Genomic DNA, 26,142 nt, shown 5'->3' with positions numbered 1-26,142 from the left:
GATGGAGTTTCTGCAACTTTTCAATGGTGTCACCATATAATAGTGTCATGAATCTATTACAGATACTGTCATTGCTTAAAAACATGATGGTGATGCTCACGATCATCAAACCCCTTTTATTTTCTTCACAAAAGGATACATTTAAAAAAAAAGAAGTGATGCTGTCAACAGCACTGTAAAAGTATACCATGTAACTTGTAATTATTCCAAGTATTTGGGTTCAGAAGACTTAATTACAAATCACACGTTGCCTTTTTGTTGGAATTTCTTAGCATTTGTGTGAATGAGCACACTTTTAAAAATAAAGGTGCTTAAAAGGTTTTTCACAGCGATGCCATAGAAGAACCATTTTTGGTTCCACAAAGAACCATTCAGTCAAAGAGCACTTTTCCACCATCGCGCCGAACAGTTCTAACCACAGTCTGAAACGGTTACGGTCATGTTTCCACGTGAGCCTGGTTTCCACGGCACTATTACAAACTGTTCTCGGCTCAGAATTTTCTAATCGTGCTAATGAATGCTGGCTGAGGTGTTATAGCTCAGTCTCTTGTGTTACCAAGGCAGCGTGTGACGTGTTTGTGTTTACATTCTAAAAAATCCTGTTATCAGCCCTGCGGTGGAAAATGAAACCATTTACGTACCGGCTGGCATGGATCGGCACGGATTGGAGCGATTAAACAACGACAACGATTTGGCGCAATGGTGGAAAAGCGCTCAAAGGTTCTTTAAGGGACCATCTCTTTCTTCCCTTTTTTAAATCTGAAGAATTGTTTTTCGCCACAAAGAACCTTTTGTGAGACAGAAAGGTTCTTCAGATGTTAAACGTTCTTTATAGAACCATTTAGACTAAAAAGGTTCTTCTATGGCATCGTGAAGCACCTTTATTTTTAAGAGTGCAGCATGCAAATTCTGCTTACTACCACCCTTGCGTTCCACAGAACAAAGGAAGTTATTCAGGTTGTGTTTTATTTTTAGGTTAACTATAAGTACATCATTGTGCATGAAACGAACAAGAGGATGGGCACTTCTAGTTGGCTAAAGGCTGTCTGTTATTTTTATTTTGTCTGCTGCTTTTGGCAAATGCTGGAAATCGGCCTTCTGCTGAATGAAAAGGACGTGTGAATGGGATACGAGTTTCCTTTATCTGTGTTGCCATTGTCCCAGCTGTCTATGGAGTGATCTCACTATGTGGATTAGGATAGGGGAGTTTACATGGTTTGTCCAGGCCGGTTCAAATATTGTGATATTGCCCCTCATGTATTTTCCTCTCCTTCTCCCTTCTCTTTTTAGCCTAGGAAGGTATTTGTCCCACCCATCGTCCTTTGCCTACATCAACCAATACAATACTGCCTAATAACAATGTAGGACTAAAATGATTCAGCTAAAATCCTTATCAGCACAGATCACGTGTTTGTCTTTTCTAAAGCTCACTTTTGACTGTTTGTCTCTCAGCTCTGGGTTGCTCTGGCTTAAGCAAAGCTTTTTCATCCCTTTTTTAACCATCTGCTTTGAAATGAATGGGCATGTTGGAAACTAGGCTAAATCCAGAATGACATCTTTTTCTTTCTTTTCCCCCATGCTTTTCCTCTTTTTAAGGCACATCAGAGTACTGCCGGCTGTGTCAGTCTTGCATCTGCGTGACTGCTCATCGCAGATAAATTCACACACACCATCTCAAGGCACGACCCTTAAATTTGTCCCATATGCACAATATGCCTCCCAGTGTCACCAGAGGATGAAAACTGATCATCCGCTTTAAAGCTTTACGGCATGCTAGAGTGCGTATCTCTCATCTCACGTGATCTCTCGTCTCATATTTTGAGGTTGTTTCGTGTACCCTGTTGCGGTGTTTCTTTTTTTGTGGAGGGTGTGTACCCGTTTTAGATATGCCACATAGATCAAACTTGTCTTGTACTGTGGGGAATATTTGGATCTCGCTTGTCTTGCGTGCTTACAAATGCAGGATTTGCACTTAAGTTAAACACTGCGTCGCCAAGTCACTCAGAATCATTAGCATTTCCATCTCTTATCATGCCTTTCAATCACAGCCTTCCACATTAAAACATTCTCTTTTAGTCTGGCTGCTTGCTTATTTGAGCTGTGGTGCTAAAAAAAAGACAGTGAGGCCGGCATCCCCTCCTGGGCTCCGGGCTCTCTGTCTGGGTCTGTGTGTGTGGCTGCAGCTCTGATCCTCTGCAGACCCATACTCACCAGCCCCTGGCTTGATCTGCAGCCTGCTGATGAAAGCGCATCCACATCCGCTGAGCATAAACCGAAGCGAGGCTATGATTCCTTCTTTTCCCCACCTCCTGTTCTTTTCCAGTGAGATCAGTGTTAGGGAGCTCCCTTTTGATCCTGATAGCTCATGCTACTCTCATCCATATCCCCTGACAAAGCCCTCTTTTTCTCTCACACTCTTTTTCCTCCCAGTCTTCCCCTGCACAATCCGGCTTTGCTCCAAACTACCCAGATTTGCTTGTTATTACTGAAGAATGTCAATGATTTATCAAGAGTTAATTAAATTATACTGAGTATATATGAATTATACTTAGCGGGTTTTTGGAGATAGTGTTTGTGTGTTGCTGTTGTTGCCACGCAGAGAGAAACTTGCACTGGTGTGAGGTGTCTCAGGACCCATTGTGCAGTCCTTCCCTTTGCTGCTGTTATCTCCTCCTGCTAAATCAACACTGCCGAAAAGCTCTCGAATTAAATTCCACTGCATCTGTAAATAGGAAGTGTGACTTAAACATATTGAATTGGGAGAATACTGGGATTATGAATTTTGAAATAGCAGAGATAAATCAATGTATGGTTTATTATTCTTTTTTATTTAGAAAGTTGCCTGTTTTTAATGTGTTTTAGTGCATTTTTTGTTAATTATCCAAGTTTGCTTTTGTGCTTGTCTGGATTAAATATAAATGAGTCAAATGCTTTTTCAAAATAGTGTTCACTGGATGAGCCAGAATGACTCAATACTGCAAAGAACATCCAAAAACTTAGGCAAGTGCTATGAAGTTAAAACACCCACACATACGCCTGAAATTAGTGGAATGAAGAAAAGCTTCTAGATTTCAGTGTTGTTAATGGTTGAAATATTTAGCACAGTAAAAATGGATCTGGAAAGAAAGATAAGATAATCTTTCCCTCTGGGCTTTTTAGCTTCACAAACTGAAAAATATGCTGTTACTGCACATTAAAGTCCCCGTGAACCAGAAGTTGCGATCGTTTTTACTTTCTGTATTCTGACACATTTCCGAGTGAAATGGAATTTCAAAGGAGAAAATTAGTGGGCGTGGCTTGTGTTTTTCACTGCGAATCAATTGGATGTGTAAAAACAGCTGTTGCATTGAATTCGAAATGAAGCTGGCAGCAGACTGACAGTTGAAGGGGAGGAGTTAACGGATGCTCCGGCCAAGTCGTCTAATTTACGTCATTTGAGATGGATAGTCATTTCAGGGCGGAAGTGCATTTTCTGATTTTAACTGAACATTATGAGAGTACATGAATTTTAAAAAGAAAACGACCCACATTGATAAGCTATTTACTATAAATTAGGGTTGCACGGTGTACCGGTGCTACGGTAGCATCGCGATGCTAAAGCTTCAAAATACCCGCGATGCCTATCTATTTTTGTAACGGTAGTACCGTAGTTAATGTTGCATATGCGCATTAATATTTATTTGAACACTTACATCTGCCTTTTTGCGGTGTTTATCTCCAAAATGAATGTGTGCTTTGAATGTCTCGGACGAGTTAATAATTCAAATTGGCGATTTGAACAGATTCACTAACTCAGTGGAAAATTGACGCCACCTACTGCCCGTTTTAGTTCTGCATTTAAAGTAAGCCTAATATTTCCCTTAATAAAGACTGCTGTATCAATTAAATTTGTCCAACATTTGAATTAGTTCCTACGTAAAAAATGATCTAGTGTACTTTAGTATTTACTACAGTAAACTACTAAAACTCATAGATACTAGTGTTTTTGAGTCTTATCATAGTAAATATTTAAGTATACTACAGTATTTATAGTATTTACAAATGACTAAATGTAAATGTATTTGCTACAATTTATCCAATTACTACAGTTAATACAACAACATATTCTAGTGCAAAGTATAATACAGTTTACTATAGTAAATACAAAATGTTTAATCTAAATCTGTGTTTTTTGCATAGATTTGAATTATATGGCACAGCATCGTGATACTACTTGGTATCGAGATACTTCAGCTGGTATAGTATCGTAAGACATGTTTATGGTACCGTGACAACCCTACTATAAATACTGCAATATTTCATGAGAAAATAAGAATTGTAATTTTTTGTTTCACTGGGACTTTAAATGCACTGACATCAACGTGATATATTACTTACTTTTAAGAATACTGTCTAAAACAGAATGCAAGATTCATTCTACGTTTAAATATAAAATGTGCATGTAAGCTATTTGTAAGGTTGCAAATCAGCTGCAAGTAAGCTGTTTGTAAGGTTGTATAGATGCTGTCTCTGGTGATTGAGTGATTTAGCCCGGGCTGTGAAAATGATTATTTAAATGATGACATGTACAGAAGCCACAGAATCAGTGGAGTGATTAAGAGGCCATTTTCTATGTTAATGACATTAGCTAGCTCTGAGATAATGGCAGCTAAGTGCTGAGAGCCAACAGCTGCACTCAGAAGACATGAGCTGTGTCAAATGCTCCTCACACTGACTGTTCTGCTCAAGCACTTTTTTATTTTTCTGAAGAGGAAAGAAGTCAGACAGTCAAATGGAGTTGAGTTGAGTTTATTTTTTTTTACAGTGAACACACGTCTTGCTACATGTTTTTGATTTTTAATTGAAAATGATAATGGTAAACACATTTGAAGCATGGTCCCTTGGCACAAGCACTGAGCTAGCCCCCAGGATTACAAAATGGGATAAAATGGAAATTGGATTTTGGGAGGAGTCAGGAGGGTGGAAGGATAAAAACAATGGGCTATATGCATGTGTGACTTCCGCGTTTCACGTTCAGAACCCTCATCAGTTTCCGTTTGGGGAGACTTAAAGCAGAGAGAAATGGAAAAATGAGAAAATAGTTCAATTTAGCAGATGCTGTACATTGCGGCACACAGCAGTGGTATAGAAGTGCTTTTCTACCGAATTTGAATGTTATAACGAAATGTTAATTTATGAAAGTATTATTTCAAATATGGTAGAACAGCACTTCTATATATCACTGCTGTGTGCCGCAATGTACAGCATCTGCTAAATTGAACTATTTTCTCATTTTTTTCCATTTCTCTCTGCTTTAAGTCTCCCCAACCGAAAACTGCTGAGGGTTCTGAACGTGAAACGCGGAAGTCACGCATGCATATAGCCCATTGTTGTAAGGAAAAGGTAGGCGGCTGCAAAAATACAGTTGGAAAAAGAGGTGGGCAAAGAAGAGTTTTGAGCTCTTTTCTGAAAGTTAGCTACCTACCCAAATAGCATTTTATGGTGTCATACTGTGGACAAAAACTGCCCTGAATGGTAAAAACTAAAAAGTAACATTATGCTGTCTTGTAGCCAAATTCTAAAGCAGCATGTTTCCTTGACAGATATGGCAATCCCAGAGTGCATAGTGGCAAGCTTAGTGAAAATCATTAAAGATGGATGGACTGAGTGAGAGAGTGAGAGAGTGAGAGATAGATTAAAAAGTATTGAGTAAACAAACAGTTACATCAATTTTAAAAGGATTTCCCCCCTATAGTTCTTATGCTTTTACGGACAAATAATAGGCATTGCAGAAAGTAGCCGTTATTTTTCGGACATCACAAAATGAATCTGACATGCTCTCTCAAACCATTTCATGGCTTTCGTGTGATTTTATCCCTGTAATTAGATTGACTGCACCTAAAGAGATTTCTGTCGCTGATGGCACAGATGTGGTGGAGTGTGGTGGTTTTCTATTCACGCCTCCCATTTAATTATGCATTTTTAAGCTGTGCAATAGAAAACAGCCTGCACAGCAAGGAAAGTACAAGACCATGTTTACAGAACACTTGCTTCGCTAAAATGTTTGGCAGTGCCACTTTGTACAATTATTTCAGATGAGCGTGTCCGACTCTAATGCCACTCAGTGTTTTGTATTAAGCAGAAGTGTTTGTTTTAAGAAATGCAGTCTCGCCTCTTAGCATGTTCTCTCTTAACAGGATTAAGCCTTTGAAGATCCCACACTGGGGACTAAAATCTCAAATACTAGAAACATTTGGAGAGGGTGATGGACTGCAGTAAATGGCTGCAGCTCCCTGTCCTGGCATTATAAATAACCTTTCCATTGGTCGACTGTAGTCCGTGATTCTCTGCAGCCCTTCTATCCACATTCATCAGCTCTGTGTCTGATGTGATTGCCGGCTACTTAATCTACAGATTACTCAGACGGTCTTTGTCCAGTGTCTACAGCTCTGTTTCTGTGTGATTGTTAGGCACAAAGAATAAAATCAGAAGTTCAAATGTGGACAACCCTGATGTCATACAGAGTTTAAAGCATCACTGGCCACTTTCTGAGCGTGGCGGCTTGCCGCTTCCTTCTCCAGTTTTGGGATCAAAGTAAACTTTTTATTTCACACTCCAACGTCAGAAAAAAATGTTGAATAGAAAAGATGAGACTCTTACTGAGCGTTCCCACCAAACGCGACTGCGAATGAATCGCGCTATTCGCGCGTAGTTGGACGCTTGAACATTTTGAGTTTACTCGAGCGTAAAATTCGCTTCATTCACTTCAGAACAGATGCGAATTCGCGTCATGGGAGGGGCTTCTGCCAGGCGGCTCCAGTCTCATATATATATATAGCTCAAATTGAGTAAAGATCGTTTTTTACAATTTACCAGATTGTCCGACCTCCTCACTCACTTTTTCCAAGCAAGATTCTTTTTATTCCTGTTTCGATAAAAGTAAGATGTATCGTACAGCTCCGGGTATCCACATACAGCAACGATGATTTTGTCTGCCATTGTTGTTTCGGATTTCTGCCTCCGCTCGCTACGTCATAACACGTCACTACTAGAGGAAGCTCCTGATTGGTTAACGCTGTGCGAATTTTCACCAAAGTTCAGATTTTTCAACTCGTGCGAATCACAAGTTACGCGCGTCAAACAGCCGAAACGCTCAATTCGCGCGAATTGCGCCGCAGGATGTCCTATAGTGTCTTTGAATTGACTTAACATGTAAATCACTCGCGCTTAACGCATCATTCGCGTTTGGTGGGAACGCAGCTTTAGGCTCTGAGGATGAGCAGCCATGCATAGTGCACTTTAACAGTGTGGGAGTTTTGATTTGAATGGACCTCTCAGGTTGCCAGCAATGCAGGACGCCTAACAAAAGGCACAAGATTGAATATAAGAATACAAACAATAAAGTAAAACACACTTATTCATAAATCCCTTACAGACCAAAATGAAACATTGCAATTTTTTTCAAAATTAGGGGAACAAATGAGAGGTCTGGTCAGATATAATAAGAGTTTGACTTTTGTTTTTGTCTCTACAATATCCAGCAGATCAGACCTTCAGACATCCATTTTTTCTCCCTGGACTCAGGTGAAGGGAAACTGGATGGAAGAGTCCAGATAGTGCTCTGGGATACTGATGGGCTTCTATTGTCTTCACCAAGTCATTGACAGTTATGTACCAGTGGCCTGACAGTGGACATGTTGATACACAGCCACCGCAAACTCCCTTTATCTGGCCATTTCATGAAAGCCACTGAGTTTAAAGGCTTGCCATTTTTCTTAATCCGTGAAAGGCTGGTCTTTGTTCCTCAGTAGAGGAGTTTTCTGGTTCAGCTGGCAGAGGATCTTTCAGACATTTCTTGTAACCACTGCTTCACTTTTCACAAAGCCTGTCTGAGTCAGAGCCATGGCTGTCAGTGGATTGTGTAGACTACTGGCTCTTTTCAATGGACTGGGTAGTTATGGGGGTTTTGAATGGATTTACATTGAATGTGTGAAAGTATGACGATTTTTAAAGGAATGTTCAAAATGTATAATCGTCTCATTATATACCCGTATGCCTTTCTAACCCTGAATGGAGAGCGGAGCAGAGCATACAGGAATTAAAGTCTGTAAAATGCCATAAAAGTAGTCAACCTGTGCATGGAAATTTGGAAAAACATGAGGTGAAAAATCAAAAATTTTTCATTTTTGGGTGAACTGTTCCTTTAAATAAAAACTGTCTCCACAGAGAACACATTTTTTTCTCTGCGTGACAGACAGGACTCTTTTCTGCATTCTTATTTGATTTTGACACAGGCAGATGGGGTTCCTATGAGGTGCGCAGCATTTGATTCAATCTTAACATAGAGGGGCTTCTGTGATAAAGTGGGTTTTTTGGATAATCCTATAAGATTAACATTTGCATACCGTCATACATTATTCATTTAGTGTCTGCCTCTCCAATTAGTCAAAGTCAGGTTTTTCTCCAGCGTGGCTTTAACATCTGTGTGACCCAGAAATCCTGAAGGAGATCTGAGCTAATCAGCGTCTCACCCAAGGATATCTAAAGCAGTCAGGTGCATGTGTGTTTATCAATATGTTTGGGAGGCTGCGTGTGGACTCTGGCATCTTTTACCCTTTATACCTTTCATTCTCTTTCTTCTCTGTCCCAACCTGTCCTGAGCAGAGCGCTCCAGTGGGACCTTTCAGACAAAGGATCAGAGCACTGACAAAATGCCTCTGCCATGCCTGTCCCTGAGGGCAGTCTCTTCTTACATCCCCTCTCTGCTCTGAGTCTGGTTTCGGCCCTTTGCCAGGTTCTGAACCATCGCCTGGCTTGTGTTTTTATTGTGAATATTTTCATTGTGAATTCATGGCTGGATTCCTAGTGCTCTCATACCTGGATTCCACCCTCCTGAGAAACTTATCTATTCCTCCAGTGCCACCTGTTGGAAACGCTCGGGCTCTTAAGATGTTCATACATTTTTTATATGTATCCAAAATGACTTAATTAGCATGTGTGTTCACTTTGAATTGATCTTGGTGTTGCATGCGCAACTCTACCAGAATATCAACTCAACCAGTTGAGCTACAAGAAAGCTATGTGATTGTTGTTTGTTAGGATGAAGGTCCTAACAAACATCCTTTATCTCCACTGCACTCTGAAGGTGTGTACCGATTCATACCAGAGATACGCTGGATGTCTCAGAGGGCTGTCTGATTGTCTGACCGCAGTCTAGACTCATGCTGTCCCGCTGTCTGCTTCTCTGCCTGCCTTCTCTGCGTCAGATTGTCTTTTTGAGTCACCGCTTTAAGGCTTGTTTAAGCGTCTGACTCCTTGACAGATTGTTTGACTCTTTGACTTACACTCTCATGTTTTAGAAGCGAATCACTGGCTGGATTGATCTGTGCTCCTCGCGACTCTATGGGGACCTATGCTCCATAAACCTTCTTTTCTGCGTTTATTTTTCTAACCTTTTCAGACACAGCAGTATACCCCAAGGTCTTCCTCTGTCCTTTTAAACTTCATCTTTCCTTTTCTTTCCATCTTGATTTCTTTTCTGCTTATTCCTTCCTTCGTGGTTTTAATTTTTGTCGATTTAGTTCATTGGCTTTATTTTTAAACTTACTATAGCTCATCTTCATGATTGTCCTTTAAACTTAGCACTGTGCACTACATTTATTGTTGGCATTTATGTTCATTGGTCAGTTGCTTTGCCTGAAAGTGTCTGCCTAATAAATAAATGTAAATGTAAACCCTGTTTACAACAGTATTCTGTGAAGACAGAGAGATCATTGGGGTATGACAGCTATTTGGTATTCATCTGTGTTCAGCATTTCGCACTTTTACCTTTACAAGAGAGTTGTTTCTTAGATCTTTCCATGTAGTCCTAGAATCTAAATGCAAAGAGAACGGCAAACACAGCCTGTGGTGGAGGAGCACACTCGAACCCCTGCTATGATGCCTCACAGCCATAAGCGATACCTTGCACGGCTCCTGTAAGCTAGCAGATTAGCTTAAAGAGAGAGCCTATGTATTTGTGAAAGTGACCTATTAGTCAGATATGGTGACCCATATCCGAAATGTGACCTCTGCATTTAACCCATCCAGAGAGTATTGAACACATGCACAGCAAGTGGTGAACACACGTACACCCGGAGCAGTGGGCAGCTATCACTGCAGCGCCTGGGGAGCAAGTAGGGGTAAGGTGCCTTGCTAAAGGGCACCTCAGTCGTTACCCGCCGGCCCTGGGAATCGAACAGGCAACCTTCTGGTCACGAGTCCGACTCTCTAACCATTAGGCTGAGCGTGTTTTCATGGTTCAAGGTTCAGAACTTCAGAGAGAAGTGTAAAGAGAGAAATTGTTGTAGTGCTAGCACGTGTGAACATCTCTATGTTCAGAGCTGTAAATTGGAGCGGTACACCCTTTTGTACCAATGATATATGATTATTGTTGCCTTTGCATTCTTCTTGTAAATCTCTTATCTTGGCGTCATGTTGTCAGTCATTCTTAGCAATAAAGATTTTATCTCGTACAATAAATGAAGTAGTTGTCACCTACAAAGCATAGCTACACTGACACGTCTAGGGTTATTTTACAACACTTATTCTGGGATACTTTTACAAGTGGCATCAGGGCTGTGTGAATTAAAATCCGGGGTTGTGTTCTATGGGTGGTTATCTCCATTGTACTGGCGTTAATGTGTCAAATAGGCCTCCGTTGTCCTGCTTTACACAAGAAACAGAGCAGCTAGTGGTGTTTTCACAATAGGGGTTGTGATTCCTGCTGAATAATGGGGGCATGCCGGTAATATTTCTGGATAGCATCCCCCTCTGTTTCTGAATGGTTATTAGTCCGGCTGTGCTGATGCAAACACAGCTACTAGTATTTGCAGTTTGTAGAGTTTTGTTTCCACCACAGTCTCCATAGAAATACGAACCCGTGCATGTGATTGAATTATATCGGAGGCATGAATTAAACATGGGACATGATTCAGTGACACTTGGCGGGTGAATAAAAACAATGACAAAGTTGTTATTGTTTTGTGCCTGCTTATGCGGTTGTATTGGTTTCACCCAGCTCAAGTCTATAATGACAGACAAATGCTCATTACAAGGGATGTTTATGAATGAATTCTCTGAAAAAAGGGTGGGTTGAGAGCCAAGGCTTTTGTCATGTTTACATTAAACATGACAAATGTTTATGTTTTTGCCGTGTTAATAGTTATGGAATGAAGACAGACTTGCAGTTAATCTTGTTTCTGTTTAAAGACCCTGAGGACCAGAAGGAAGGTAGACTGGTAGGTGAATGGCGACCCGGGTAGATCACGCCAGAGGTGATTTGTCTGGCTCTTACTGGCTTATCTTAAGGCTTGTTTTGCTTCAGCCAAGCCTGGGGATCCAAATCACTGTGTGTGATGACTGTTTGCTTAATCACTGATACAGGAAGAAGGAAATGAACTGACTGTCAATGGGCTGCAGGAAATTAAATATGCTCCACACACAGTATAAAAAAATGAGGTGTGATTACTCTCCTTACACGTGAGGTCCGTGTGAGACTTTAAATACATCTGAATGTTAATATTACCAAATGATCGCTTTGGATAAAAGCGTCTGCCAAATGCATAAATATAAATATATTCCTTTTTGCCCGGTAGAAATTTTAACAAAACATCTGTTTGTCTCCCTTTTTTCCAGTTTCTGTGCCTGAAGAATATCCGGACGTTCCTGAAAGTGTGCCACGACAAATTCGGCTTGAGGAACAGCGAGCTGTTTGATCCTTTCGACCTGTTTGATGTGAGAGACTTTGGGAAGGTGAGGCACAGCGGTTTTGCTGAGCACACAGGTTATCTGGGACGATTCACTATTTTACAGCATCGCATTTAATTCTCAGCAGCTGAATGACATTAATGACACGTGCCCTTTTAGGAGATATTAACCTATAAGTGGGTCTATTGTGTGCCAGCTTTGTTCCACTTCTCACAACCCACTTAGAGACGCAAACACACGCACGCAATCCATTAATGCCAAGGGTAATATAAAAGCGTGTATAATGCTCCATTGGCCTTTTGGAGATTTCTTTCCCCCGGTTTTATCTCCTCCGCTGTGCGTTTGAATATTCACTTGCACATATGGTCACACACCTCGGGATCAGAAGCGTGCCTGTGTGTGCCAATGCATATCTGTGTTGCTATATGGTTTGTGATTGCATGTGTGTGTTTAAGTACGTTTCCAAGAATTGAGAACAGTTATCCCCTGACATGGCTGATATTTTTTGAGTGATTTAGGGGCATATGGTGTCAGAGGAGAGTGTGCGTTCACTCTTTTTTTAGATTTGACTTTTTTTTACTTTATTTTACCTTTGGTTTGCCACACACACAGATGTAGGCATCCATTTACAAATGAGAAATTCTGGCAGATGTATCTAGTGTCTGAAATCCAATTTGCTGCATTCCCGCTTGATTTCAAGCTGTCAAATGCTCCGTCAGATATTTTCTCTAGCGGGGTAAGCGCAGTGATGCTGACTTTGCCCTTTCAGTCATCCAGGCATTGGAGAAAATGTGACAACCTTAAGAACAACCAAAGCCTGATCTTTATATCACTATGGCAGTTAAGTCGATGCGCTGACCTCCATGATAGAAGCTCATTGATAATTCTGTTTCTGGGCATATTTTCATGCAGACTCAGCTTGATGTTTACTGTTTAGATTGGGGGGCATTGGGTTCTTTATCATCATTATGGTTTTTAAAAGTTACTGTTAATGAAAGTGAAGAGAAGTCAGCCTTTTTAATATTGATTGCTTTAGTTGCATGAATTGATCGGACTTCATGAAGTATTTACAGGGACAACGCGTTCAGGTTCAACCCGAATGCTTTGTTTCTCTTAACTACAGTTTAGCACCTTTCCCCTCATCAGCATACGCGGTCCGGAACGAAAGGAGAGGCGAGACGTGTTGGGAAATCTTGAAGGGAGGGGCATAGACAGCGAGATTAAGCCTTTGCCAGACGTTGGGCTTTAATGGATAATGTTGAAGACAGTGAGTGAGAGTCAATGAGCGTACGGAAAACAATATTAAAACCCTCGAGCAGTCAGAATCAATCACACACACCCTCCACATGTCAATGTGTAAATTGCGTTTGCGTCGACTCGAAGGTGACGGGCTTGTCCCGCCATTGATTCTCCATTAAGGGCAAGCAGCACATTATAATATATTGAAGTCGGCAGCTCGATGTCAATGCACCATACATGCAAATCAACTACCGTCTTTTCAATGAAGAGAGACGGATGCATTTCAGGCTGTGGAGCTGCGTGGTAGAAAGCTTTTTTAATCTTTGAGTAGTGCATAAATATCACTGAACTTTCACCCTGTGGCTATATATCTCCCAGGCCTGTCAATTTTAGGGTGCCTTTGATTGGAGTGGACAAACTTTAGTCCTCAGTGTCCTAGTTGGCGGGATGGTGGAAGTGTCCTTAGCCTTTTCAAGGATGGTGATTATGTTTGGCATTGTTTATGTGTGTTGCTATAAATTATAATTGAGCTGTACTGTAGATAAATGAGTTTTATATAGTTTATTCTACCCATCGACTAGTTTATGTAGGTTTCCCATCTCTAGCACCTATACCTACTGGGCAAGGCATCTCACACAGCTATCTTGAGACGAGGAAGCTACTTTAAACTGCTAATATCTCACTGCTAATATCTCTTGCATTAGATAGGGAAGACTCACTATCTAGGGAACACAAATCTGTCCATTTAGTGTGACCATTTTAGCACCGCATGCTCTCGATTCATCACCACGTCATTACTCTTTCCTGGGCGGAGCAGCTACAGAGACACCTGCCCCTCCTGATGCGTCAGGTAATTGTCTTTCTTCCGTTTCTACATCTCGCTGCTTTTCAAACAGATGGCTCACCCCAACACCTCACATCTCACGCTAAACTCTGCCAGAGCGCTCCTGTCAACTCTCCATACCCTCCTCTACCCACCAGCCCCTGGGACGCATCCTTACCGCACTCACAGATGGACCCGGATTCTCCTCACCATTTCATATTCATCGTGATATCATTACTCATATCCACAGAGATCTCTGGGGTTCGCTTTGGGTTTAATGTGGCATTCAAACCAAACTGCTCCTGTCTTACTCTTGCCTCCTAATTGGATCTGAATATGCCGTTGTTATCATTTAAATGAACAGCACAATCACTCGGCTTCACGTCTTTGTGACAATTAGCGTGATGACACTCCACCTGTTCACAACCTTTTTATAGCTCACTGATTTGCAATGTGCGAATCAGACAGGTTGAGGACGGTTTTGATTATCCATTGTTAGATTGCATTCAATTGATCTGACACTGGGTGGTAAGAACAAAGACGATTGGGACATTGCTGTTCTACAAAATCGCATTGACCCGCTCTCTTGTTTAGTGTTGTCATAATTATCCCTCGTCTTTATTCGAAGACTGGATAACCTCCCAGTGGGCTCGTGTGGGCGTGCTTTAAATGAACAGTCGGTTACAACCGGGGGCAGGATCAGTGAAACTGGTTCATGATTGACACCACTGGGGTTAGTGAGAGGCTCTTCAGAGACCTCTGGGAGTCAAATATTCTTTCCAAGAGATTAAATAAGAACAAAGGGTGAGACTCTTTGCACATGTGCACAGATTTAGTCTTTAATATTTTGTTATTTGCAGTATGATTTCTTATTTTTTGTAAAGCAAAGACCTATTTTGTTTAAGTTATAATGCCTATAGTTTTGTTACTACAGCCATATGCATTATGCAGTTTTTTTCTTGCTATTGTTATAGCATCCTGCCACGCCGCATATTTAAAGGCTTTAACTTAAAAAATGATGATTCAATATTATGTTGAAAATAATGTTGCATTAGAGGTACACCTTCCACAAATATATTTATAACTGTGATTAAATTATGCATAATACTGTATATACAGTACATAGATTTGAGTCTAAAATCTTGACTTTGTAAAATTTCCATGTTATTTGTCAACTACCAAACCCTTTTCATTTCACCTGTTTATGGTTTTCTTTTTTAAACACTATTTCTAGTGTTAACAGTGCTGGGCTTTTTTGTTTAAATGCAAGATTACAGTTCATTGACCTGCCATGTTTATTCTCTCCCCTTGCATACATTTTTGTGTTAAAGTGTACTTGTGCTCTCTTCTCTCCTCTCTTTTCCTCTCTAAACAGGGTCTGAAAATAGCTGGTTGCCAGGCATTCTCTGCTGCTGCAGAGCACTGCTCAAATACCTGCGCTCGAACACACCGCTTTGAGAAAGTTGCTAAGGAACAATGGTGACAATAATGAATAGGCTCTGTAAAGGTTTTGGTGGTTACATGAATTGCTGTTTTAACGCCGTGGAGCCAAGCTGAGACAGCTAAAACAATGGAATAGGCTTCAGCGGTGCATTTGAGGGTTTGCTGAGGTCTTGTGTCAGACTAGCTTGCTTTTATTTTTCATCAGTGTTGAGATCAGTGCCTCTTTGACCCTTCATACAGTTTAGTTGAATGAAACGTCTACTGCTACTAAACAAACATTTACTTTAAACATTGATTTTAAATGATTGCAGACAAGTGAGAATGTGTTTTTCGGTTGCTGGCCAATAACACGATTCGTTTATCTCCATATAGAAGGCATATTTTGTTGTAATGTTGGTTGTAATGTTTTCAATTCAGTTCCACTACTTCGGTTTAGGATTAACCCTGGGCCATAAAGTACTTTTAGCTGAAAATTGCTTTTTCACAATCAATCTGCTTCTGAAAGTTTTTCTTCCATCTGCAAAAGCATCCCTGTTGTGAATTAAGACTATAACATTTATAGCCCATAGATATTGTTGCAGTGAAAGCCATTTTGCCCCACTTGGTTCATTAAAGCAAATGTCCCAGAATGCAAGGAATTCTCCCTCTCCTCAAAGCAAATGTCGTCCCCGTCACACTGTGTTCCCCAGCGATGGCTGTCCATCAGAAGCAGGGCTGCATGTTTTAACATAAAGCTGCCAACATACTTAATTATTCATTCAAAACGTTTCACTCTTGATGATAATTCTGCTGCTATGAATAATTGAAATGATGTACCTGCTTCACTTTGGCCCTGTCTCATTATTTCCTACCTCATTATAGAGGTACCTGCTAAACCGGGAGGTTGCCAGGCGTTGTTTATCATCGGGGACAATTATGTAAACAATTAACATTCTCATCATGTGTTTGATGAAAGTTGTGCATTTTACTTAAGACGTCTCGAACCACGTAAACATTACAGTTGTATTTGTATTAGGATTTGGGAAGTGTCGCAAGCCAGAATCAAACTCATAGAGGCTGGTGGGTTTATTGTCACAGAATGAATTGTTTTACTTCTCAAAATATCACTGCTGGCTATTATGTCAACATGAAGTAAAACATCAAGTATTAGTCAGCACTAGAGCTCTGCACATGTAATAAGCTACTCTGTGTTTTCAGCATGAACGCAAAACGGTAGCAATATTTCATAAATCTGCCAAGACTGCTTTTCCAGAATCAGCTCTTTGTTTTTCTGGCGATTCTGTGTTCTAACAGGAGGTGATGACAGGCAGCGGCGTTTAATTCTGCAGAATGAAAAGTGATGAACTGCTGAACACGTTATACAGAGACCGCAAGCACTGTGCACAATCAAATCTACATTGCAGAAATAATTGCTGGTCTTTTGTCTCGATTGTGAACGTAACGCAGCACATTGGCTTATGAGAGTCTCTTTGAAGACTCTCCACACGTGTGCCTTGGAGTCCAAAAAGCAGTCGGATGTAACAAAGAATGAGAGGAACGAGAGGCAGAGTTTTTAATGTGCTGGCTGGTCTGCGCTATATTTCCCCACTCGGTGCGTCTCCAGCGTGCCATGGCGGTACGGAGGAATCATCCAGAAAGAGCAGAACCCCTGCAGGAAGAGCTTTTACATTCAGCTCTAGCCACGAGACCTGTGCAGAGCACTCTCATTATTTTTCTTTCCCCCTTCGCCTTGCTCCGTTTCGTTCTTTTTCTCTTGCCCTTTAGTTGGCTGCAAACCTAAAGGAATTTCTCTGACAGACAGGTACATTTTTCTTGTGAAACTGTGAGCACGAATAAATATACATTGAGAGTGTTTGTCTTTCTCCATAAACTCTGGAAACTGTTTGAGATTCTGCTGTCTAGGTGGACGTGGGTGGCGAGTTATGCTTTCTCTGACCTCTCCGCCCGTATAAACAAGTAACAGGTAAACAGGAGCACTGCTATATGTGGTAATCACTTAGGAATGATTCAGAGAAGTTTTTATCTCATGGCAGTGGGACTCTGGTATTGGTGGTGTTTTGGAGCATTAAAGGGATAGTTTACCCAGAAATGAAAATTCTGTCATTTACTCACCCGCTTGTCATTTCAAACCTGTCTGACTTTCTCCCACAGAACAACAAAAGAAGATATTTGGAAGAATGTTGCTAACCGAACAACGACAGTACCCGTTGACATTGGTGTTGTGTCCATACAATAGAAGTCAATGGGTACTGCCGCTTCCAACATTCTTCAAAATATCTTCTTTTGTGTTTTGCAGAAAGAAAGTCGTACAGGTTTGAAAGACAAGAGGGTGAGTAAATGATGACAGAATTTTCATTTTTGGGTGAACTATCCCTTTAAATCTTAGGTGATGGGGATTTATTCAAGGTGAAAGCTACTTTAGATTCATCTGCTCTGGCTGTTAAATCACCAAGAGATGATGTGTTGTGATTTAAGCTGTGGTTGGTCAAGCAGGCTCAAGGTCATGAAAATTGTATCATATGGTGCATCGTCTATTTCGGTTAATCCTACCAAAGTACAGAAGCTGAAAAATAAAAAAAATAGGTTCTAGCCCAATTTCAGAAGAAAAATAACGTTGTACAGTTCAAGCATACAATGCGTGTTTTGTATGAAACTGTTAAGAAACTCCAAGGAGTTAGTCTTTGAAAATAATCAAATCGTGTAAATGTCAGTGGGTGTACATTAATTCCTCTAGTGCCTGTGAAAAGGCACCATCGCGTTCTCTTTCTCTCTTGCAGTCGAACTAATCATGAACTGTGCTGTATAAAGCCTGCTACTCGAAGCCATAAAAGTTGTCCACAACTGGATATAATCTCCCTCGTATACCATATTAAAGACTAGTGATATGAAAATTGGAACTAATGCGTTACATTTATATCTATTATCCCTGCGCATGTATATTACAGGGCTATTAAAAGAGGAAACACAGCCTGGGTTCCTATTAGCAGAGGCCATAGTGACTTTAGATGAAGGATCCATTAATCTGATTTTACCCTCCAGATATGCCAGTGTGACCTTTTGTTAGTTTTTAGATGTTGGCCTTCATGTTCTTGCTGTCTTTCTCACGCCCTTCTTTTGTAATATAGCGCAACAGTAGTGTTTACAAAAAAATATTTCCTAGACAAAGTCCATCTGCTTCAATAAAGCACTGAATTATATTACTGAGACTCTTCATACACTGAAACAACATATTTTATTATTTGAGTAATAGTATAAAAATACTAATATTTTTATAGTAGACCTTAAATATATGGTGTTTTTGGTACACTTACATGTACTCCGTGAATTAAGTTAATACCCTCATAAAAGTGGACATTAACTGTTCCGGTCATCTCAGGGCAATATTTGAGATTTTTTCAAGCCGTCTTCTACAGTACATGGACAAGGCAATTCGATACGGATGATAAAAGTTGGATTGTTCGCTTTCATTTCTCTTTCTCTCCCTCTTTATGACTCATTGCTCCTACACTCTTGAAGACGCCCTGCCAGGTGGTGAGAGGCTTCATGCTGTGGGTGCTAAACTGCCAGCCTTCCTCTATTTCTCACCCGTAGGGTCGACCCTACTAGGTGGCAACAATAACTGCCTGACTGCTCTGTTATTATTGCTACCTTACAAACTTTTTAGTGCATACTGTGTTGTTCAGTCTTGATGATTGACAGCACTGGTCTCCAGAGCACAGGAAAGGTCATTGATTTTTATAATGATTAGGCTTTGGATTATGGAAGCCTTTGGCAGAGCAGCATGGTCATAGCAGAACATCATACTATGCATTTAACTTAATAATATTTCTGATAGTTTCTAGTTTCTGAAACCATTGTCAGTTTTTGTGGTGACTCTCTAGTGTGTTGATCTTTCTGTGTGATACGTTTTTTCGGTGTTTTTCAGACCTTTACAGCGCAAGTTTGTACTGTTATATTTATAGTTTATAGATGGGTTTCATGTTTTTTAGTCCTTGTCTATGAAAGAGATTCAAATAATTGGTTGTTGTCAGGCAGTCTCTGATCCCTGCTGTTATCTATAGCTCCCTTTAGACAGACAATGGTGTTTTTCTTGTAGATTATAAGGACAAAGAGAAGAATTGAATAATGCTTAATTCACACACAAAAAATAGGAAGAGTTTCTTAACTTCTGTTCTGGACATGTTATGACTCCCTACACTATCATCAAAGAGAGCAGTCTCGGCCAAGGGCGAGCGTGTGCATTGAAGCCAGTGGTGTTGAGTGGGGACAGGCTGATGGTTTGTCTGTGAACTCTCAATTATCTCAGTGTGAGAGTGGACCGCATGGCACAAGAGCTTCTCTGTACAGTGTGCGAGCAAAATCAAAGGACTGTAGAAAGTACCGGGTGACCATTGTGCAACGCAGGGCGCTTGTTGTCCATCAAAATGCTGGTATAGCCAGGGGCAGTGGAGGTTTTGTACAAAGTGAGAAGATTCTTTTTGCTTTGTTTTTTTCTGTGGATGTCAACCCTTCACATGCCACTTGGGGCCATTCACCACTTTGTGATACCATGCCCAGTCAAGCAAACACGCCAACACCCTGTCCAAATGGTCAACTCAGACTGTTTGGTTTTGAATCTTGCAGATTGTTCACTAAATAATTAAATGACTGTTTTGTCAGATTTCTAATTCGTCAAAATGAAAATAGCCTGAAGGATGTGTAGTTGCCATCAATGCCAAATTGAGCAAATACTGTATCTGCCATATTAAGCGCTTCTGATTCCTCGTGTTTATTTTTAATCTTCTCATACATTGTGAATATAAAAACCAAGTGTATTTCTGACTGCCAGCATTTATTCTCCACACATACACACACACAGAGAGATTATCTTTCCCACCAGTCATCTCTGCCTGAGTTAGTGAGCCGGCGCAATGGTTCCCCTGCCCTGCTTTTGTTTCGCCACTAAACACAACCGCTCAACCGCTTGCTTTTGTGTGGCACATTCAGCGAGGGAGTGATGTCAGGGAGACTCTGAATGTTAATTTACTGTTATATGTACACCTAAAAGCTGCTGTGATGTGGTTTATTGTCCTGCTTCAGGCCAGTAGCCATGTATTTTTTAAACAGTGATAGCAGTTAATGTGAATTGACATAATAGCTCCAATAGACTTCACAAAGGTTTTTGTGTACTTTCTTGTATACAAGCGTTGTGCATATGTATTACTTTTCTTTATGTTACTGTTAGACACAATAGAACATTTATTTATTAAGAAAAGGCATCATGTGGATTTCATCTGTTTTGTATTTTTTATTTTTGTATTTTACTGAATTTCTCTCTAGTAAGTTCCTATATACTTTCCTTTTTGATTTGTCCTAAATAAGTTATTATGCACTTGCCTAATATATTCTGGTTTGTGAACACAGCCCTAAGAGCTCTTGCTTGAGTGGGTGATTTGAAATTAGTTAGTGGTATTGGATTTAATAACTCATTTTGGGTTTTATTATTAATATAATGTCTAGTTCTATTTTTGGATCTGGGGCATTATTTGCTGTGGCACATTCCCTGCTGTCCTCTCTCTCTCTTCTTTTCCAAGGACGAACACTTCTTTCTGAGATTTTAGAAGACTAGAGGTTGACCATATAACATTTCTCACTTTAATGCATATTGTATTTTTTGAATACATAATCATAAAGTGTGTGTGTGTGTGCGTGTGTGTGTGGGGACCTAAACCTGAATACACACCAACACCTGGGGACTCGTGTCACCGTGGGGACCAAAATTGAGGTCCCCAGGGGCAAAAAAGCTAATAAATTGTACAGAACAATATTTTTTACAAATCTAAAAATGTTAAAAGTGTTCTATGGTCTTTAGGTTTAGGGATAGGGTTAGGGATAGGGGATAGAATATACAGTTTGTACAGTATAAAAACATTACGCCTATGGACTGTCCCCACGGGGATAGTCAACCAAAGCGTGGGTGTGTGTGTGTGCGTGTGTGTGTGTGTGTGTGTGTATCCGTGTCTCTTTTTATGTGAAGAATGGCTATGAGTGCTGTGCGAGCTCTGTGGTGGTCTCTACTAAGACACTGTCCCTGTTTGATTCTCTGGGGCCTAAGAGAGCAGCGAAAGTTCAACTTTGTTTGAGAAACATCCCAGAAATCCTCCATAAAAGAGAGCCAGACCTCTGAGGTTAAAAACAGCATATCAGGATCAAAACGCTCACCGCAAATGCTGATATTTTTGGAGAGGCCTAAAGAACATGTACAAAAACCCTGGGTGAAATCAGCCGTCAGAAATGCAGATGGTAAGCTTCTCACACCAAAAGATCCATACTGAGATCTTGGAGTCCCTGCAGTCAACATTAAAGACAGTCAGGGACAGAATCCTCTCCTCTAAGAGGTCTGTGAAATCTAGGCAGGCTCGTATACAAAGCGTGCTGGTACTCAGCAAGCTGTTTTAGCAAAGCACAATAATAATGGCCCCACCTCACTGGCATTACTCAGCTCTTTGATGTGCGAGCCATCTTGTTTTTGTTTTGGCCCGTGCCAGCGAGACACGGGGGACAGAAAGTAATGAGATTTCCGTAGCCAGAGGCGACTAAAAGCTTTCAGGTACAGTAAAGTTGTAATGTTCCGTTTCAAATGGATCACCCCTCTTTTCACATCTGGTCTGTTTTCTCTTTTCATCTCTTTCTTTTTTTTCTAAAAAACTAAACCGCTAAAACTAATCGTAACTCTATTCACGGATGGATTTATTCAAATCTGTTTTGAGTCCCATCATGCAGTTTTCTTTACACCCTTGCCAAAAAGCCTGGATTGTTTATTTGTTCTCATGTGGCACAGGTGGATATCGTGTAAACTTTACATTGTGTATCTCGCCCTGAATTCAGATGCCAGGCCTTGCATGTTTGCGCAGCCGTCTGCTCACAAACGGAGATCAGGGCTGGCATCAGAACAATTCATTATTGAGTTTCATTGCAGCTGCCAGATCTCAGCCACTAATTCTACATAATCTGCAGCCTCCTCCTCGATACCGTTGAAGGTCAACCCTGGATGGGGTCTGGGATGTGCTGAGCTGCATGGATGGGAGCACCTAGCTGGGGTTCTCACCTGTGGCGATGCACAACTGCTCCGGCAGCTGCTTTTTTTCTGTCCCTCACTCAGTTTTACACATTTTATGGCGTTTCCAAACCATGCATTTATACAACCATGTTATTCATGAAGTCTAGAAAAACACTATTTTGGCTCAAGGGTTTGGAGTCATTGTATTAAAAGGGTCACTACATCTTGAGCTTTCTTCTGTCCGTTCCAGTAAGTGATTCGTGAAGAGGCATCACATGGCATCCATACACAATTTCTCCTTTCTGTGGCCTCGCTAACAGTGTTTGATGCCCCCATCAGCTTTGAAAAGTGCCTTCGACCGTGCTAACCCCTCTGTTCTGCCCTGCTCTCTTAGCTTTTCTGCAGAAGAGCCCAAGAGATGGTCTCTGTGGACCCAGATTGAACATTGAGCAGGAGGTTGTGAACCTCTATGACTGTACATTTTCTCTCCTGCTTTCAGTAGCTCATAAGTCATGTTCTCTGTGTTATGATTCTGTGAGTATGATTCAATAAGACAAACTCTACTTTGATTTTTATGATCCAATAAGCGTAACTCTATGTTGGTTTTTATGATTTATTGACATCTGACATTTTTATTGAAATCTGACTTTATTGTTGTTATTAATTCAACAATTCTCAGAATAGATATTATGATATCTTACATAAAAATATCTAACGATATTTAATTGATGCTATGTCATTGTCAGGGCTGTAAAGTGCATATACGGAAAAATCTGCCTGTGCTAAGAATACATTTACCTGTGTAGCACGCGTGCGATACAGTTTTGCACATGTTTTTGACAGAGACGTTTGTTTGTGTGAGGTGTGTTTGTCGCGGTGCTTGTTTGTGTGTGATGTACACTAAATCAATGGTGCACCGCTATTTTAGTTGTTTTTGCGTTTAAAACTTGTCTTCCTTTCTGCACTGAGTCCACATTTAGAGCCCGGTAATTTCCGTGATGTGGAAACGGAAGGAATAGCAGAGGCGCTATCTGGCTCTTTAAATATTTCACCTGCTTTTTTTTGCGTGAATGGGCTGTTTAATGCATTACTACACGCCGTGTGTGACGCTCGTGCATTTGTCTGCGTCTTTGTATGAGGACATGAACACATGAACTCCATCTCCAGAGCTGCTCTGAGAGTTTATTTCATAATCATTTCACTCTTAGAGAAAAGATATCGTCAACCACACACACTTTGTGATGACCCGTCAAAATAAAAGGCTGGTAAACTTTGAACATCCAGATTAAAAACACTGTATTGTATTATAATATTTACTATAGTAAATTGTAGTATTTTAGCAGTAAATTAATAAACTTATAAACACTAGAGTATACTTATATTTACTTAACTAAAATTTAATATATATATTGTACATATACGTATATTATAATATATCAAAAACACCATTGTATCTGCAAAAGGAGGAATTTTACTGCAGTTTACCATTGTAAATAATATAATAGTATACTACAGTATGTGGACAAATATATAATTATTGTATAGTAAAAGAATGGAAGACACAGAACTCAAAAAGGAACTTGGGAAAATCTAAATTATATGGCCCTAATTTACTCAACTGTAACATTAATGTGCTTCGTCCGTTACCTGCCTATTTATGTGATGAACTACACATAAATATTTTATACTTGTGCTACAACTGTTTGGCCTGTGCTACAAAATTTTAAACCTCTGTAGCACCAGTGCTACATGCAAAAAAAGTTAACGTACAGCTGTACTTATATATACATCAATGTGTTTATTTATCCAATTATTATTTAAATTACTCTTTTGGTTCTGTTAAAATAGTAACAGGTTAACAAAATAACCCGATGTAATCTCTTTCTGCACTCCATACATTTGTGAAATAGGACCTTGCAGACACGGACTGTTTTTATCTCTGTCCAGTTTATTGGAAGTAAATTAAAATCTAATCTCTCCAAATCATTCATGGCAAGAGTCATATTGTTTGAATAGAAATGAAAATTCAGTCACAGTATGGGTGTTTCCTTTTGTGATTTAGGGGTAGATGGGAGTGTGTTTTAAAAACCAATCTTATGTAGCCCCCATGCTTGCTGACACACACACACAAAAAAAACAAAGCTCTTGTAAACCACTAGAACTCTTCCACCTCCATACAGAGTCTCTTGTGATTTGTAAGTGACACAAATGTATGCAGAGTCAACTGAATACTGTACTTGTGTTGTCTAGTAACTATGCTACTCTCGACATGTGTATTTTGGCTTGCCTTAAGGTTTGTTTTCACCCGACTTTTAAAAGCAACATGCATTTGAAGTCTGTTGACAAGAGAAATCTGATCATGTTAAAGTCACTCTAAGTCTAGACAAAATCTTTTGTTTACATTTTTGGTGTGTTCTTGCAGAATCTGTGTTTCGTCATTACAAAATTTCAGAACAACCTTCGTAAGTTGGAGACCACCCTGGTGTTTGTGTGTTTTGTTCTGAGAACCATTGCACGGTGGGACGTATCTGAAAACTCCCCATTCTGAGGCACACCCGGCTCTCAGCTAACAGACAACTCCAATGATATGTTTACGGCCCTCCAATCATCGTACACATGATTTGCCCAATTTAGACTAATCTGCTGTGAATGGAGCCAGTCCTCATGGGAGCTGAGCAGGCAGACCGTGGTGCCTGGTCGTAAATTGCAATGCTAATAGAGGCGCTCTAAGCAGCCTGCGTCCCTGATAGAGACTCGTTTAATGGAGATATTCGGGGGATGAACATTTATCAGACGTTGACAGACAGACGGCTCTCCTCCTCTCATCCAGATGAAAAGAGGGGTGTGGGCCAACCCCCACCAGCTCAGAGGAAGTCAGGCGTGTCTACAGGATCTGTTCAGAGCAGCCTTAAACAATCAGTTTAGTATACTACACAATTGGCCACAGAAGAATGAGTATGCACTGTTTCCTCCAGATAACTTTAGGTTCATTTGCATGTGCTGCAGCCCGTGTTCACCCCACCTTTACATCTGTTAGGGTACAGCTCTCACTTCCCCTTTGTTATGTCAGAAAGAAATAGAGAGCGTTGCTATGGGATGGCAAATTGAGGGAGGATTTGTTGACACGTGTCCTCTGTACGCTCAAAACGAACCCTGTTTTGTCCTTCCTGTTTGTCCTTTGACCCAGATGACCTGGAAGAGCGCGTTCGCCTCCTCTCGGACATCTTTCATTTTGCAGCCGTCCCTCGAGGCTCAATCTTCACATCCGTCTTTCCTCTCCCCGTCTCTCTCTTCCAGGAACTGCTGATTTAATGAAGGCCCCTGTGGTCAACATTACAGTCATTGGTAACAGGAGCCCTTGGCTCCATTCAGAGCTTATTTGTGTGTCCTCACTTATGAAAACACATAACCGTGATCCATGTTGAGAAATATGTACAGTCGTACAGTATTTATGGCTGGAGGATTGTTATAAAGTTTTTCAAGTTTTTTCTAAACTTTGTGTTTCTTCACACAAGACAGAAATAATGAAATAACAGAAGCTGTGGGAGCATTTTTATAGGCCTGAGCTGTAGAGCCTGTAGAGCAACTCATTAAAAGAGAAAACTGCTTTTTCCTTTAGGTCAATCTCTCTTTTTATACTTTTTTTCTCTCTGTCTTACTCTACCTTTCTGTCTCGCTGGGGTGAAAGGATACAAAGCACATCATAACTCCCCTTAAATGTCGATTTTGTTGCTTTTTATATCATTTCAGAAAATCCTACCATTGATTCAAAATTGGCTACTTTCTTCGAAGGCGCTAATGTGTTTCTCTGCCAAGCACAAAGGTAATCACACCAGGTCTGGGTTGTCATGGCACCACCGGCCTCTGAACG

The 26,142-nt window shown here is 40.5% G+C and overlaps 1 protein-coding gene across 9 annotated transcripts in view; it reads left to right on the top strand.

Moving 5' to 3' along the window:
• Window positions 1-26,142, top strand: part of vav2 (vav 2 guanine nucleotide exchange factor) — a 146,241-nt gene that overhangs the window by 30,843 nt on the left and 89,256 nt on the right. For all 9 annotated transcript variants that reach the window (XM_057360645.1, XM_057360643.1, XM_057360642.1 and 6 more), the window contains exon 2: window positions 11,656-11,772. In XM_057360645.1, coding sequence (XP_057216628.1) covers window positions 11,656-11,772 — 117 coding nt within the window. The remainder of the gene's footprint in view (window positions 1-11,655; window positions 11,773-26,142) is intronic.

Source organism: Triplophysa rosa, linkage group LG19 (assembly GCF_024868665.1).
Source record: "Triplophysa rosa linkage group LG19, Trosa_1v2, whole genome shotgun sequence".
NCBI lineage: Eukaryota > Metazoa > Chordata > Actinopteri > Cypriniformes > Nemacheilidae > Triplophysa > Triplophysa rosa.
Note: the sequence above shows the minus strand (reverse complement) of the source record. Positions and strands in the feature narration are given on the sequence as shown.